The sequence below is a fragment of the Canis lupus genome, chromosome 19 (assembly GCF_048164855.1).
Source record: "Canis lupus baileyi chromosome 19, mCanLup2.hap1, whole genome shotgun sequence".
In the NCBI taxonomy this organism is placed as follows: Eukaryota; Metazoa; Chordata; class Mammalia; order Carnivora; family Canidae; genus Canis; species Canis lupus.
Genome location: NC_132856.1, coordinates 9,828,018 through 9,845,498, shown reverse-complemented (window position 1 = coordinate 9,845,498; position 17,481 = coordinate 9,828,018). Strand labels below are relative to the sequence as shown.

Below are 17,481 nucleotides of genomic sequence, written 5' to 3'. Positions count from 1 at the left end.
TTAACAATTTAGTGTCTTCTTCCATCTTAACACATGTATCATGCTTTTCTTGTATCATCTGTGTGTCTAATGCAGCTTGTAATGTGTAAATGTTCAGTAAATGTTAATTGAATGTCTGAAAGGGTTTCTACACTTTTAATGCTTGCTGTTGTGTAAGTCAGAAAGGCTAAGTTTCTGTCTTCTTATCCTAACATTTCAGTGTGAACAGTGATGGACTTAATATACCTAGACTGATTATCAGTCAGCTGAAATGGCTTGACAGAATTGTGGATGGCAAGGTAGGCTTTGGAACTTGTTCTGTCTCTTGGATTTATTTTTTTAAATTTATTTTTAAGATTTTATTTATTTATTCATGAAAGACACAGAGAAAGAGAGGCAGAAACACAGGCAGAGGGAGAAACAGGCTCCATGCAGGGAGCCTGATGGGGGACTTGATCCCAGGTCTCCAGGACCACACCCTGGGCTGAAGATGGCGCCAAACCTCTGGGCCCCTGGGGCTGCCCTGTGTCTTGGATTTAGAATCTGTTTTCTATATAAACTTAACCAAACTTCTGGAATTTATAGGGTTTTTTTTTTTCTTTTCTAAACTGAAAATTCACATTTTTCTATTTATTAGCTTTTTTTTGTTTCATAATTTGATAATCATGGATATTTCACCTTTTAAATTTCTCAAAAAAATAAGTTTTTCTAATTATGACTAGATATCTATTAAATAAATATTTGGAAAGAAATTAAGTAGCTTTCCAAAGTACAGAGATGACTATGTTTTATTTCTCAAGAGCATTGAGATTCCAGACCAAACTACCATGCTGCAAATGCTTAATTTGATTACATATGAGAAAAGTTTTAGGAATTATGTGATTTGTTATTAAGCATTTTGGTAAAATTGAATCAATTTTGAGCTGTGTGAGGTGTATTTCTCTTCAGAGTTCTTTAAATTATTTTTTTAATTTTTGTCAGGCATTTCAAGCCTTAATCTTTATTAGGAAGAACATGAGTTTTGGAATCTCCTGTGGACTGGAGTTTTGTATTATTTATTTATTGTATTGTACTTACTGTGTATCCTTGGACAACGCATATCCTCATATTTTAAAGATGGGAATTGTCTGGTTGCTGAGCTGTCAGTGGAGCATGTGACTCTTGATCTCAGGGTTGTGAGTTTAAGCCCCATGTTGAGTGTGGAGTCTACTTAAAAAAAAAAAAAAAGGAACTGTCACACAGACTCCATAGAGTCGTGAAGATTAAATGAAGTATATAACAGACTCATTAGATAATATACCATTCACTGTACTTGTTTTCTGTTTACCATCCCATGTGTGACAATTTCTGGTTCATTTACATCTGAATTTAGGCTTTGAGTCTGAATGCATATTGTACATAAAATAATTCCAGGTCTATGTTTTGTGAGGAGGATGTTTTTCTCTGGGTAATGTGCAACAATTCTAATGGTCTCCTCCACTATAGGATCTCACCACCAAGATCATGCAGCTGATCAGTATTGCTCCACTGTACCTGCAGCATGACTTTGTCACCAGCCTACCAGAGATTCTAGGGGATTCCCAGCATGCTGATGTAGGGAAGGAACTCAGGTGGGTAAGTTCCCACTCTGGAGGCCTTAACACTGCAGAATGAAAATGGTAGTGGTAATGTATTCCTATTTATATAAAAGAGGATAGTATCTATCTTCCATGACTAGGTATGGGATTTGACTTATTTTTGTAATAATGAGCATATTTTTGAGTAGACCCATCTACTTTTTTTTACACAGTATACTAGACATGAATATGAAGTCTGGGTTAGGATTAGGCATATAAATTTGGTCTTTGGACACCTAAATGTAATCCAATTGTTTCGTTAGCATTTCTTCCACCCAGGGAGTCCTCGGTTGTGACTGCATATATAAATCATTTGTAGAGCTTATCAGTCCTCTACATTCTTTGGTCCCTAAATGATTCATTCCGATGTACCCATCAGACCCATTGCTAAAAACATTGCTTACTATCATTAATGTGAAAAATAGTAATTGGTAAGACAGTAATTAAAGAAAAGAGAGCGGTATCCCTCCTTAATGGGATTTTTGTTTTAATGCAATTTTTTTTTAATTTTTTTTTTTTTAATTTTTATTTATTTATGATAGTCACAGAGAGAGAGAGAGAGAGAGAGAGAGAGGCAGAGACACAGGCAGAGGGAGAAGCAGGCTCCATGCACCGGGAGCCCGACGTGGGATTCGATCCCGGGTCTCCAGGATCGCGCCCTGGGCCAAAGGCAGGCGCTAAACCACTGCGCCACCCAGGGATCCCTTAATGCAATTTCTTATCTTCAAAATAGTTTTAAAAATTCAGTTTGTAGTACTTCCTTTTCTTTAGTTGTCTGCAAAGATACCCCTAAAAATGTCCGATGATTTCTTGCTTTTGTGGTTTTGGGCAGGATGCTCCCTCTGGGTATAGCACTGTACTTGCAGTACTGTACCATCTACTTTGCCTGCTTAATTCCAGCTTGTACTTTTGCATAGCCTTTTCTTTGAAACCATCACTTTTCTCTACTCTGTGCTCCTGTAATGCCCTTCATGTACATCTGTCATACTTCTCATAGTTCATTGTAATTGTTGTAGGTTTTCTTTTTCCTTTTCTCAGGAAAGATATGTGCCCAACTCAGTATTGGTTACCTCTGGGTAGTGGAGATGGTGAGGAAGGGCTTCTTCTTTCTACTCTGTTGTTTGATTTTTCTATAATGAACATGTATTTTTTTTTTTTTAAAGATTTTATTTATTTATTTGAGAGAGTCAGCAGCTGAGGGAGGGGTAAAGGGAAAGGGAGAAGCTGACTTCCTGCTGAGCGGGGAGCCTGCCACTGGGCTCCATCCCAGGACCCTGGGATCATGACCAGAGCCCAAATCAGATGGCACCCAGATGCCAAGTGAGCCACCCAGGCGCCCTGAGCATGTATTTTTTTTTTTTTATCAAAACAATTTTGAATGAAATATACTATAAAAAAATTCAGTGGGAACTGAGTATGTCCTTTCTTCCTGTACTCTGAGTGATTTTCCAAGTAATTATCTGCCCAGCTCTGTTAAAAGTTGCACAGCTTTTCTCTTTTTCCATCATTCACAGTGAGCTTTTAATGGAGAATACTCTACTCACTGTCCCTATCCTGGATGTCCTTTCCAGCCTCCGACTTGACCCGAAGCTCCTGACTCAGGTAGGAAGGATTCTCCTCTCCAGAAACAGAGCTAGCTTTCTTACCTCCCAGATCCAATGTCAGCCATTGCTTTGAAGCAGTTGCATATAAAAGTTTAATTTTGAAACAATATTGAATGTCATTTCATCTCTTTTTCCCTTTTTGATGAACTTCATATGCCATAGTATGATGGATTTGCTGCTCTGTTTCAAGCCAGTAAGTTTTAGTGGATATCTCTATCTTGCATAATATTTACACACTGCTCTTCATAGGAATAACAATTTTACGTGTCTTCCTCCAGCCAGTGGAAAATTCAGGCTCTAAATTGTAAGATGATAACACTTTTACATTTATCACCTGTCTGTTTTTGAAGAAACTGTGGCATTAACCATTGAAAACTTGTAGTTTGGAATAAAATAAAAATAAAACAAATTGTTTTTCTTCCTAAATTACAAGTGAGAAAAATGAGAGAAGTAAGTTTTCTAATTTACCTAACGGGGTTGAGGTATTAACATAAAAATATTTAAGGTTTTTGTGCTTTTTATGTTTAGGTCCGCCAATTGGTGATGAGTAAGCTGTTATCTGTCAAATTGGATGATTTACCTGTGATAATCAAGTTCATTCTTCATTCTGTAACAGCCACAGATGCACTTGAGGTACCGTTTTATTTCTCAACAACACTAGTAGGGTGCTCTAGATCCTTAGGAATGCAGAATGTAGCAGTGGTGCCCTTGTGAAAATCAGTAATGGAAAAGAGACTTACCTAGATGAAGATACATTATTTAAATTCATGGTTTCTAATTTCTCTTCTCTGTCCCCAAACTAGTTGATAATGTTGATTAATCCAAATAGTATTCAGGGGATAGAATGGAACTAGCCAGATTTATTGTTATATAAGCTACTATACGTTATATTTGCTATTTCAGTGTAAAACTTCAAGGAATTCTGGAATTTTGAAGGGCTTGACGTACTATCCTTGCATTAGCTATTTTCATCAACTCTCCTTTTTAAAATGCCTTGTCTAGGGGCACTTGGCTAGCTCAGTCAGTAGAGCATGTGACTCCTGATCTCAGAGTTGTGAGTTTGAGCCCCATGTTGGGTGTAGAGATTATTTAAAAATAAAATCTTAAAAAAAAAAATGCCTTGTCTAACATTTAGTGATTCTTCTTAATCTTTCAGGAGATTGTTATGATTCTATTGAAAGAATGGACTTTGCATATGCACTATGAATGAGCAGAACACATAGCTTAATATTTATTTTCCACAGGTAATTTCTGAACTTCGGGAGAAGTTGGATCTGCAGCATTGTATTTTGCCATCACGGTTGCAGGCTTCCCAAAGCAAGTTGAAAAATAAAGGACGACAAAGGTATAATAATGTCATCAACAGTTTCCACCCTTTTTCTCACATAGGCAAGGAAAGTTTTCTGACATTTATCCTGAAGCCAGGACAGTAGATCTTAATATTTGCCACTATAAATAATGGTAATAATATTGTTTGCATGTACTACTGTACATTTTCAAATCATATGCATGTGGTACATGTAATGTGTGTGTATGTATATACATGGGCAGGTTGGATGTAGTCTCCTGGCTATTCAGATCAATCCGAGGTAGATAATAGTATAGGTTTATTAGGCAGTTTACACATGAAGTTGTGCCTTGGGACAGACACTTGACTAGTAAACGGGAATCCAGATTTTATAGGTTCCTCTTTGGTAGGTGGAAGAATGATTTTTTTTCTCCCTCTGCTACTTGTAGTTCTTCAGGAAATCAAGAAAACAGCGGTCAGGACTGTGTGATTCTTCTTTTCGATGTAATAAAGTCAGCTGTTAGATATGAGAAAATCATTTCAGAAGCCTGGATTAAGGTGAGTGAGGTCTTTTTGACTTTGAACATTAAGGAAGAAGTAAGCGGCAACTGGTGACAGGATATGTAAGTAAAGGTGGGTGGATACAAAAGTATTAAAAGTCAGTCAAGTAGAAATGATAGATGATGGTTGCCACATGGGCAGATCGGTTCTCAAGAGAACGGCATGCTGAATAAGGTGAAATGTGTTCTACTTAGTTGTTGTAATATTTTTGTGACCCTTGTTTTTTTAGGCAATTGAAAGCACTGCCTCAGTGTCTGAACACAAGGTAATGTAAATGTAGTATACATTTTAAGTAATGCAGACTTAAAATTAATTATATCGGCTAGCTTTCCTTCTTTTCTCTTACTTTCTCTAGTCATCCCTTCTGTGCCTTCTGTAGCTGCTCTAATAAACGTTAGCTGTCTGGGGAAGATGATCTGAGGGGATGACTTGCCAGATGGTCTTTCCTACTCATTTTGGCAATAAAATAAACCCAAGCTATCGGTAAGGGGAAATATTAACATTCCAAACAAGCACAGCGAGTTGCAGTCCCAAGAAGTAAAGTTCCCATAGATGAAGACAGGAGTCACTTGGGGAATGAGTCAGGTCCCTGTATCTGTCTGATTACTCTTCCTTCCACCAAATGGAATTGTCAAGATAATGGCATTCCATGTTTTACTTTCCTTTGCCCATGTCAACTTGACTAGAGTGAACCAAATATTCCATCCATTCACTGTCAAGGCAGTGGTACCAAATCTGTCTTAATTATGGAAATTTTTTCTTCTGTGAAGAAACCAGATGACTGAGTTTCTTATGTACTAATTGGTTACCATTAAGGACTTTTCTTATTTGGAATCTGTTTTGTTTTCGGGTTTTGTTAGATTATCCAAATTGTTGGGTGACTATTTTAAAAGCATTTATGGTATTGAATAAAGCAATGAAAACCTCGATTTTTTGTAGAGGATGGATCAGAATAACCTAACAATTTTTTAAATTTTTGTATGACCTTTGGTCACCTATATACCTATTTTACCTGTTTTTACATATTTTAATTATAAATATAATTGTGTATTCTGATTTTTTTCTTTTGACATTTTGTCATAAACATTTTGTATGCTTCTGCATTGTTTTTATGTTCTTTTTCTTTTCTTTTTTTTTTTTAGTCTCCATGCCCAGTGTGGAGCTCAGTGCAGAGATTGAACTCACATCCCTGAGATCATGACCTGTGCCAAAATCAGAAGTCAGACACTTAATAGACTGAGTTACCCAGGCACCCCATTATGTATTTTATAACTGGAAATTTGTACCTTTTGATTCCCTGCACCTTTTTAAAAAAAATATTTTATTTTTAAGTAATCTCTACACACAATGTTGGGCTCGAAGTTATAACCAAGAATAAGAATTGCATGCTCTGCCAGTTGAGCCAGCCAGGTGCCCCTCCCGTTTGCCCCCTTCCCCCTGCCTCTAGCAACCACCAATCTGTTCTATCAATGAATTCAGTTTTGTGTATATTTTATTTTGTTATTTATTTATTTATTTACTTTTTAGATTGCACATGTAAGTGAGATTATAAGGTAATTGTCCTTCTGTCTGACTTATTTCACTTACCAGAATGTCCTCAAGATCTGTCCATATTGTTGCAAATGGCAAGATTTGATTCTTTTATGGCTGAATAATATTCCAATGTGTGTGTTTGTGTATCTGTGTACTTACTACTTTTTCTTTTCACTTAGGTTGCCTCCATGTCTTGGCTATTATAAATAATGTGCAGGGATCATAGGAGTGCAATGTTTTTGTTGAATTAGTATTTTTATTTTATTTTTTTTTGAATTAGTATTTTTTTAAATAAATATCCAGATGTGGATATTTCTATTTTTAATTTTTTGAGGAACCTCCGTACTGTTTTCAATAGTGGCTGCACCAATTCCCTTTCTCTACATCCTGACCAGCACTTGTCTCTTGTCTTTTTTTCTTTTTTCTTTTTTTTTTAAGAGTTTATTTATTCATGAGAGACAGAGAGAGAGGCAGAGACAGGCAGAGGAAGAAGCAGGTTCCTCACAGGGAGTCTGATTCAGGACTCGATCCCCAGGCCCCAGGATCACGCCCTGAGCCAAACGAAGGCAGATGCTCAACCATTGAGCCACCTAGGTATCCCATGTCTCTTGTCTTTTTAATGATTGCCATTCTGACAAGTGTGAGATGAGATCTCATTGTGGTTGTGATTTGTATTTCCTTGATAATTAGCATCTTTTCATGTATCAGTTGTCTGTTAGTATGTTTTTAAGAAAATTTCTGTTTAGATCCTCGGCCCAGGGACACCTGGTGGCTCAGTCAGTTAAGCAGCTGTCTCTTGATTTTGGCTCAGGTCATGATCTCAAGGTCTTGAGATTGAGCCCCACATCAGGGTCTGCCCTGGGCATAGAGTCTGCTTATGATTCTCTCTCCTCCCCCCACCCAACTCATCATGCTTGCTCTTTTAAAATAAGAAAAATTTAAAAAGTACTTGATCCATGTTTTAATTTGATTGTTTAGTGTTTGCTCTTGAATTGTATTAGTTCTGAATAATTTTTTTTTTGTCCTGGTTGACTTTTTTAAACTTTTTTTTTTTTTAAACATAGTTGATACAAGCTAATTGGGGAGAAAAAAAATTCCACAAGGAGTCTAAAAACGTTAAAGTTTCCCTTTGCTCTCTGTTCCATTCTTCATGGATGATTGTTCTAGATTTTTTCCTATTCGTATATAAGCTGTATGTGTGTATTAATGCAGGCATGCTTTCTCTTATACTTACACATATTTATGTTTGTATATTTTTACAAAAATAAAATCTTACTATTATTATTGTCTTGCAGGTTGCTTTTTTTTAACTTCACGATGTCATGAATGTCAAAAAATATAATCTAGTTGGGGCACCTGAGTGGCTCAGATGGTAATGCATCTGCCTTCGGCTCAGGTCATGATTTCAGGGTCCTGGGATTGAGCCGTACATCAGGCTCCCTGCTTAGTGGGGAGTCTGCTTCTCCCTCTCCCTCTGCCTGCCACTCCCCCAGCTCACGCATGCGTGCACTCTCTCTCTCTCTGTCAAATGAATAAAATCTTTTAAAAATATGTATATATTAATACATGTATATATAGTCTAGCTTATTCTTTTTAGAGGCTGTATAATCTGAAAATGACTATCAATTTTTTTCATATTGAACACATTTACAGTCTCTCCAACTTTTCAGAAAGTAGTTTTCCTAATAATGAATAGGAATATATACTGAGGTTGGCCAGTGTTTTTTCTTTAATAAATGTGAGGATATTCAAAGTTATTTCTGTAATAACATCACTTCAACTTATATTCCAATGTTTTCATAAGAGATACCAGTGGTTAATAGGTGTAGCACTTTATTTCTGGTAAACATTTGTGGGTTTTCTGAAAAAGAAAAAAATGTAGATACTGCCATGGGAGTATGTTGAGCAAATGAGGATCACTCTTACTGTGTTTTCATGGGAAAAAGTTGTGAGCTGCTATTTCATGGAAATAAATGTACTGATTTATTAAACTATTTCTCTTTTGTCATATTTATTAACAATAGACTTTTGACTTGGCAATGCTTCTCATCATCTATAGCACAAACACTCAGACAAAGAAGTACATTGAGAGAGTGCTAAGAAATAAGATTCGATCAGGCTGCTTTCAAGAAGAGCTTCTACAGAGTACATTCTATATTCATTACTTGGTAAGTATCAGAGAGTCAGACAACATTAGTCTGAAAGTTATAGAGAAGTCATTTTTTATTTGGAAAGATTTTATTTATTTACTTATTTATTTACTTATTTATTTATTTATTTATTCATTCATTCATTCATTCATTCATTCATTCATGAGAGTGACAGAGAGAGGTAGGCTCCATGCAGGGAGCCTGATGTGGGACTCGATCCTGGGACTCCAGGATCATGCCCTGGGTGGAAGGCAGGCTCTAAACCGCTGAGCCACCCAGGGATCCCCAGATTTTATTTATTTATTCACGAGAGTCAGAGAGAGAGAGGCAGAGACATAGGCAGAAAGAGAAGCAGGCTCCCTGCATGGAGCCCATTGCAGTAGTGGATCCCAGGACCCCAGGATCACGCCCCAAGCCAAAGGCAGACGCTCAACCACTAAGCCACCCAGGAGGCCCCTAGAGAAGTTATTTTTAACCTTTCTTACCTAGTGTGGGATTCTTAACAATACCACCTGTGCTGGATATTGATTTTCGAAAAGCTCAATATACTTCATAACAGGATTATTTCTTGACTGAGACATTATGATGTTAATAAAACCAACCTAAGATTGGTGTCTCCTCTTCTTAGATGAAAGGTGACAAAATTTGTTGATGTTGAACTGATTAAACTCAAGCCCCAAATTATTTTTTATAGGAAATGTTTTTAGTTCAGGTCTTCTAATTACGTACTTAAATAACTTGATTTTTAACTTAAAATGGAAGGCTTTACAGCTCCCATATAAAGATTTTTTTCTTCTTAGTTTCAGCCCATTGTTCAAGTGCATTGAGATTTTGAAATCTTAACTTTGCATTATCTAGCTCTTTGTGATTTGCAGCTTTGATAAACTTGCCTTCTTTATCCTGTTCTTTTTTTTTCTTTATCCTGTTCTAAGCAGTTTTTAAAAACCCTGAGCATAAAAGGACCAGAAGAATGCAAATAGAAACATAATTATGCATCTATTAAACCATCCGTATTTGCTCATTCAGTACTGTGACTCTTGGGTGATTATTTCTGTTGAAATGTAAACCATTTAAATTAGAGTTGTATAAACTAGGAATGGTGTTTCCCGGTGAATTTTCAGATTATTAACAGCATGTACCTTCTTAGGAAACTGGATAACCAGTGGTTTAGGGGGCTTGGCTTAGGAGCCAATGAAAATATACAGTTGGGTCTTAAGGTTTTATATTTAGGAATGAATTTAATGTTTGTATTATTTTATCTTATAATCCTTTCTGTGCTTATTTCTGGCAATGATATGTGTTTTGGGCTATAATTTTCCAGAAGGCAGAAACCATATATAATTTTTTTTTAAAGATTCACTTATTTTAGAGAGAGGGGAGGGGTAGAGGGAGAGAGAAATCAAGCAGATTGTACTGAGTGTGGAGCCTGATGGGCTCGACCTCACAACCCTGAGATCACGACCAGAGCCAAAACCCAGGAGTCAGACACCTAACCAACTGTGCCACCCAGGCACCCCATATATAATTTTGTATTGAATTTTCCTAAGCAAAGCATTATACCCAATTCAGGATTTAAGATTTTCTTTATTGTGATGGTATCAGTAAAGAAGCTAGACTTTAAACTGGTTATTTACTTTGAGTCCATTAATGTCCATCTTCTGCCTTATTGCTTAGACATAATCAGTTCTCTTTTTGATCTAAAGAGAAATCAATTTAACTAGTTTTGAACTTTATAGATTGATTTCAAATATCCCCGGGAAGGCAGTATGATTGAGTGAGGAAATTGGGATTTAGAAGATCTGGATTCTAGTCCCAATTGGGTAGATAGGAAGGATGCTACCAGGCTTATAATTTATAAGTTCTTTCAGCTTCCTGGTCACTTCTTATCCATACATCAAATCCCACTGATCCTGAGAAAAAACTCAGAATTATGAAGGGTAATTTTGAGTAAAACAAAGATTTAAGTTTCCTTAAGTTAAAACGAGAGTTGGTGAGAAGAACTCTGACATCCTAAAAGGGCTATTAGCAAGTCTTGGTTCTGTAATAACTAATTTCCTCACACAGCTTTATTTTCTCTTCTCTTTTCCCCATCAAGGTCCTTAAGGATATTTGTCCATCCATTCTATCACTGGCTCAGAGTTTGTTGCACTCCCTAGACCAGAGTATCATTTTGTTTGGCAGTCTCCTATACAAATACTCATTTAAATTTTTTGACACTTACTGTCAGCAGGTATGTTGAAATATTTATTTTGGAAGGGAGGGAACAGGAAGAAATGAAATTCCAAGTGACTTGCATATTATATGTTTATTTCTTGTTGACTGGAAGGCATTTAAGCAAAAAGAACTCTGAACTGAAAGTTGGGAAAACTTAGTTCTATTCTTAGTCTAAGTAAAATGAGGAGACTGGATTGGAGGATCTAACACTGCGTTTTGAGCTCTAAAATTCCCTGAATTTAAAATGAAGGTCCACATCCAGTCTATTTAAATAAACCATGGGGGTAAAGAAGATGTGGTATATATACATATATATATATATATATGTATATATGTATACACACACACACAATGGAATATTAGCCATCGGAAAGGACAAATAGCATTTGCTTCGATGTGGATGGAACTGGAGGGTATTATATGCTGAGTGAAATAAGTCAATTGGAGAAGGACAATCATATGATTTCAATCATGTGTGAAATATAAGAAATAGTGAAAGAGATTATAAGGGAAAGGAGAGAAACTGAGTGGGGAAAAATTAGGAAGACAAACCACGAGAGACTCCTAACTCTGGGAAACAAACAAAGGGTCGCGGAAGGGAAGGCATGTTCCCACCTGGGATAACTGGGTGACGGGCACTAAGGAAAGGCACTTGGTGGGATGAGCACTGGGTGTTATACTATATGTTGCAAACTTTTTTTTTTTTTTCTTTTTAAAGATTTTATTTATTTATTCATGAGAGACACAGAGAGAGACAGACAGAGACACAGGCAGAGGGAGAAGTAGGCTCCATGCAGGGAGCCTGATGTGGGACTCGTTCCCAGGTCTCCAGGATCAAGACCTGGGCTGAAGGCAGGTGCTAAACCGGGGAGCCACCTGGGCTGCCCTATGTTGGCAAATTGAATTTAAATAAAAAATTTTACAAAAAGGAAAAGCATGGCTGAAAGGGCTGGGGTTATTGGGCAGTTTTCAGAGTATACAGGAAGAGAGCATTATTAAAATTTAACTGCGGATGATCAGCTGCCAGTTGATCCTGGAGTAGTTCTCTAGAAAAAATTGTGGTGAAAAACAAATGAAAGAGAAATGTCTGAGGATGTGACCCAGAACCCATCAATATAAGACACAAAATTTAATAGCACATATCCAGAGAGGGAGGGCTGTACTTATGGAAAATAATTATGAAAAGAACAGAATGTCTTATTTTGTATTTTTTGTGCATGCTATACTATTAACAATGTGAAAACATTTGAACAAAACTTGTAAAAATAAAGACAAATCTTTAAAGATTTAAACAGCAATAACAATAAAAATAAAGCAGAGCAATAAATTCAGCTAGCATGAGCTAGCTTCTACAGTTGAGAAAACCATGTGGCTCAGTATGGAGCAGCAGTATAATGGAAAGGGGGAATGGCATACAAGGTATTTTTTTGAACCATCTTAATGTCTTAGAGATACTGTCATGGCTCATGTTTGCTTGAAACATAGAAGTCTAACCTGTAAAAACCTTTAACTTCTTGAGTTGCATCTTTTTTTTTTAAGATTTTATTTTTAAGTAATCTCTATACCCAACATGGCGCTTGAACCCACAGCTGCAAGATCAAAAGTTACACCTTCTAGCTGAGCCAGCCAGGCACTTTGAGCTCCATCTTTTTAGTAAATTTTAAACAGATTAAGTACAGCCATAGCTTAAAAGTACTATTTAATGTATATGAAAAAGAAAGACATGCTAGGGAAGGAAGATCAGGAGGGCTTAGATAGTGCTCACTGATAAATCTTAGGAAATAAGTCAAGAATGGATGTCATGTAGTTAGGTTGGCATAATCCTCAACCTCCTAAATCCAACATTAATGAAAAGTAAATAAATAGACAATGGCATAGGGCAGGCTGGGATTTTAACCAAGTTGAGATTGGAATGGTCTCAAGCATTAACCCTTTTAAGATGGCCATGTCATATTTTTATTCACACTGTTCTATTGACTCTTTATCGTATAGGAAGTGGTTGGTGCCCTGGTGACCCATATCTGCAGTGGGAATGAAGCTGAAGTTGATACTGCATTGGATGCCCTACTAGAGTTGGTAGTTCTAAACCCATCTGCTATGAGGCTGAATGCTGTCTTTGTGAAGGTATCTGTCCCTCTGTTGACATATATTGAGTCCGTTTTCTTTCTTGCATGTATCTGAGGGATATCTGGCATCCATTAATTAGCAGCAATTTAATTCCTATTCTAGATACTGAGCACTATAATTGGTAGGAGAGTGTGGGAAGGAGGTGAAGTAATGGGCAAATAATAGAAAAAGAATAACTCATTTATGTATGTATTAATGCATTCAGCAAATACTTCTTTGTACCTATGTGCAGGCTCTACTCTGGGTGTTCTGTATATAAAACTTAGTTCTTGCCTTTGGTGATAGTGAAACGTATAAACAAGTCACTGTAAATACAACATGAGAAATTTTGAGAAAGATAAAGTGCTATAAATACACCAGAGTAAGGATAATTTGGCCTTGGAAACTGGGTACTTCTTCAAAGACTAGATTTGAGTGATTTTTGAAGTTTGGGCATGATTCGGTAAGAGAAAAAGGAAGTGCATCTAGGCAGAAGACAGTTTAAACAAGCTTATTGGCACCCACGTCCATGAAATACCTCAAGGATGACAAGTAGACTGGCGTGGTTGGCAAATGGGACATATGGTGAGGGTTGGTGGGAGGTGAGGCTGTCCCACTGACATAGGACAGTGTCAGATTATGATGGGTCTCAAATACCATGCTAAAGAGTTTCAACTTTATAGGCCATAGAGAGCTATTAGAAGCTTTTAACAGGGAGTTGATATAATCACGTCTGGGCTTGGAATGGCAATTGTAGGTCATGTTATCCCCATAGTAGGGATGAGAAAGCTGAGGTTTTGCCCAAGGTCAAAAAGTATTTCCCTTATGACTTCTTCCACATCTGTAGAGAATGAATAAGTAATTCATGGAGTGGAAGCTGAGAAGGCATATTATGATAAGGAATAAAGTCAGAGATACAACTTCTGCAGAGTAATATTTTCACTGAGAAGGGAAGGGTGGAGAAGAAGAATAGGGAGAAACTAGGAGATACATTAGGTTGACTAACCCTTTGGGATCTGAGCACAGCTTGAGAGAACTTGAGCTTTTGTGGTTATCTGGATGCCTCTTATGCCTGTTCTAAGGATTTTAATTTTCTTATTTACAAGAAGAAAATATTAGTTGCTAACCTAATTTTTTTTCTCATAGGGCATTTTAGATTATCTGGATAATATGTCCCCTCAGCAGATACGAAAACTCTTTTATATTCTCAGCTCACTGGCATTTAGCAAACATGAAGCCAGCAGTCACATCCAGGTAACAGGCAGTGTGTTGAGAAACCTTTAAAACTTTAAACTTCTATAATTAAAATTCACTGATCAAAATCACTCTTACCTGTGTACAAGGTAAGAAATCAAGTATATAGCCATAGTCTAAGCACTTACTCATTTTTTTCTTACTATAAACATTGTCTACTGTGTACCAAGCATAAAGATGGTAAATATATTAGACCTTCTACCCTCAAGTAGCTAAGTCTGTTAGGGTAGAAATGGGTCTGTAATCAGCTGACTGTGGAACTGAGTAAAAAAAGCTGTTCAGGTTCTGTACTGAGTGCTGTGGGGACACAGAGAATGACCTTGTTTTCTAGGGAACATCTACATCTGTCGTGAACTACTTCTGGACTTGCTTTCATTTGTGGACACCATTCACTGAGAGAGTCGGCAAAAGGACTGAAACAGGAAATTACATTGCAGTCATAACACACCTCTTTTGTATCTTTAGTGCCACCCCGTGGCAGTAATCTATACTGGACTGTGACTTTGAACAGCCAACACCTTTTGTTAATTAAAAAAAAAAAAAAGCAAGCGAGGTAATATACATACATAGCACAAAATTCAAAAGGTATGGAAGGTGGTGAAAAATAAGTTTCCCCCCTCCCCTGCAATCAGTCCTCCAGGCATCTGGTTCGCTAAAGGCAATCACCTTTAACTAGTTTATAGCTTTCTGAGCTGTCCTGGACATTTACAAATTTGTATTTAGCTATATTCCATTCCTTATCCTTTTGTTCTGCATCTTGTTTCATTTAGCAGTGTATTTTGGAGATGGCTTCATATCAGTAATATAGAGCTACATCATTATTTTAAAGATTTTTATGTATTTGAGAGAGAGAGAATGCATGTGCAAGCAGAGGGGAGGAGCAGAGGGAGAAGCTGACTCCCCGCTGACCAGGGAGCCCCATGCAGGACATGATTTCGGGACCCTGGGGTCATGACCTGAGCCGAAGGCAGATGCTTTACTGGCTGAGCCACCCAGTTGCCTTCATTATTTTATTTTTTAATGTTGGTAAAATATACATAACAAATTTTACTATTTTAACCCATTTTTAAGTGGCATTAAGTTCATTAAGAATGTTGTGGTAACTGTCACCATTGTCTATATCCAGAACTTTTTGTTATCCCAGAAACTCCATCCATTAAGCAATAACTCCCCATTTTCCTTCCTCCAGTCCTTGGTTACCTCTAATCTACTTCCTGTCTCTGAATTTGCCAGTTCTGGGTACCTCATTTAAATAGTCATATGAGGGATCCCTGGGTGGTGCAGCGGTTTGGTGCCTGCCTTTGGCCCAGGGCGTGATCCTGGAGACCCGGGATCGAATCTCACATCAGGCTCCCGGTGCATGGAGCCTGCTTCTCCCTCTGCCTGTGTCTCTGCCTCTCTCTCTCTCTCTGTGACTATCATAAATAAATAAAAATTTAAAAAAAATTTGTCATATGAGTGCTTGCTTCGGCAGCACATATACTAGTCATATGAGGGACGCCTAGGTGGCTGAGCGGTTAAGCATCTGCCTTCAGCCCAGGGCGTGATCCTGGAGTCCCAGGATCGAGTACCACATTGGGCTCCCTGCATGGAGCCTGCTTCTCTCTCTTCCTGTGTCTCTGTCTCTCTCTCTCTGTGTCTCTCATGAATAAATAAATAAAATCTTAAAATAAGTGAATAGTAATATGAGGGGTGTCTAGGTGGCTCAGTTGGTTAAGCTTCCAACTCCTGATTTCAGCTCAGGTCATGATCTCGGGATTGTGAGATCAAGCCCTGTGTTTGATCCATGCTGGATGTGGAGCCTGCTTAAGATTCTTTCTCCCTCTCTAAAAAAGAAAGTAATAATAAAATTCATTGTCTTTTCACTCTTGATAGTGTCCTTTGATGGAGTGGTTTGTTTTTTTTTTTTTTTTAAGATTTTATTTATTCATGAGAGAGAGTGCAAGGCAGAGACATAGGCAGAGGGAGAAGCAGGCTCCATGCAAGGAGCTCGACGTGGGACTCGATCCCGGGACTCCAGGATCACGCCCTGGCCCGAAGGCAGGCGCTAAACTGCTGAGCCACCCAGGGATCCCCCTTTGATGGAGTTTTGATGAAGTCCCAATATATCTTTTTCTTTTGTTCCTTGTACTTTTAGTGTCATACTTAGTAAAAACCATTCTCCAATTCAAAGTCATGAGGATTTTTCCCTTTATTTTCTTCTAAGAGTCTTACAGTTTTAGCTCTTAAATTTAGGTTGTTGATTCATTTTGAGTTAATTTTTGTGTATGGTTAAAGGTAAGGGTTCATTTAATTTTGCGTGGGTGTGGGTTGTGGGTATCAAATTTTTTCAGTATCTTTTGTGTGTGTGTGGTTTTTTTTTCAGCACCTTATATTGAAAAGACTATATACCTTCCCATTTGAATGGTGTTAGCACCTTTTTTTTTTTTTTTTTTTTTTAAGGTTTTATTTATCCATTCATGAGAGATACAGGGAGAGAGGCAGAGACATAGGCAGAGGGGAAAGCTGGCTCCATGCAGGGAGCCTGATGCAGGACTCTATCCCAGGATCCCAGGATCGTGACCTGAGCCGAAGGCAGACGCTCAACCACTGAGCCACTCAGGTGTCCTTGATCTTAGCATCTTTACAGAAAATCAATTGACCATATATGTGAAGGTTTATTTCTGGTCTCTATCCATTTGTGTATGTGCTTCCTATGCAGGTAGCACACTATCTTAATTGCTGTGGCTTCATAGTAATCTTGAAATTGAAAGATTGTAATAATTCCAAAATTGAAATTTTAAAGAACATGTTCTTTTTCAAGATTGTTTTGGTTATTTGGGGTCCCTTGAAATTCCATATGGATTTTAGGATGAGTTTTTCTATATCTAAAGAATTCTGTTGTGATTTTAATAAAGATTACAAAGAACGTGCACGTCACTTTGAGTACTATCATTATCTTAACAATATTAAGTCTTCCAATTCAAGAATATGGATATCTTTCCATTTATTTAGGTCTTCTTTAATATCTTTCAACATTGTTTTATAGTTTTAATGTATAAGTCTTTTGTCTCCTAGGTAAATTTTCCTAAGTATTTTTTTCTATTCTATTTTATTATTTTAGTTGAGCAGGCATCAACATTACAATAATTCACATATCCTTATCAAGCAAGTATTACAACAATCACAATGACTGC

General features: G+C 37.3%; 1 protein-coding gene across 11 annotated transcripts in view; it reads left to right on the top strand.

Annotated features, from left to right (window-relative positions):
• Nucleotides 1–17,481, top strand: part of FANCD2 (FA complementation group D2) — a 57,455-nt gene that overhangs the window by 8,941 nt on the left and 31,033 nt on the right. For 8 of the 11 annotated variants that reach the window (XR_012011590.1, XM_072785167.1, XM_072785161.1 and 5 more), the window contains exons 8-18: nucleotides 200–278; nucleotides 1,465–1,589; nucleotides 3,110–3,197; nucleotides 3,728–3,832; nucleotides 4,444–4,544; nucleotides 4,937–5,045; nucleotides 5,278–5,313; nucleotides 8,606–8,749; nucleotides 10,827–10,961; nucleotides 12,938–13,069; nucleotides 14,198–14,305. Coding sequence is in view for 10 of the 11 variants with exons in the window: in XM_072785167.1 (XP_072641268.1) it covers nucleotides 200–278; nucleotides 1,465–1,589; nucleotides 3,110–3,197; nucleotides 3,728–3,832; nucleotides 4,444–4,544; nucleotides 4,937–5,045; nucleotides 5,278–5,313; nucleotides 8,606–8,749; nucleotides 10,827–10,961; nucleotides 12,938–13,069; nucleotides 14,198–14,305 (1,162 nt within the window). In the remaining variant the exon portion in view is untranslated. Of the gene's footprint in view, nucleotides 1–199; nucleotides 279–1,464; nucleotides 1,590–3,109; nucleotides 3,198–3,727; nucleotides 3,833–4,443; nucleotides 4,545–4,936; nucleotides 5,046–5,277; nucleotides 5,314–6,190; nucleotides 6,517–6,575; nucleotides 8,584–8,605; nucleotides 8,750–10,826; nucleotides 10,962–12,937; nucleotides 13,070–14,197; nucleotides 14,306–14,636; nucleotides 17,214–17,481 lie in introns of those variants that run through there. The other 3 variants (XM_072785168.1, XM_072785170.1, XM_072785169.1) reach the window with 3 other exon arrangements.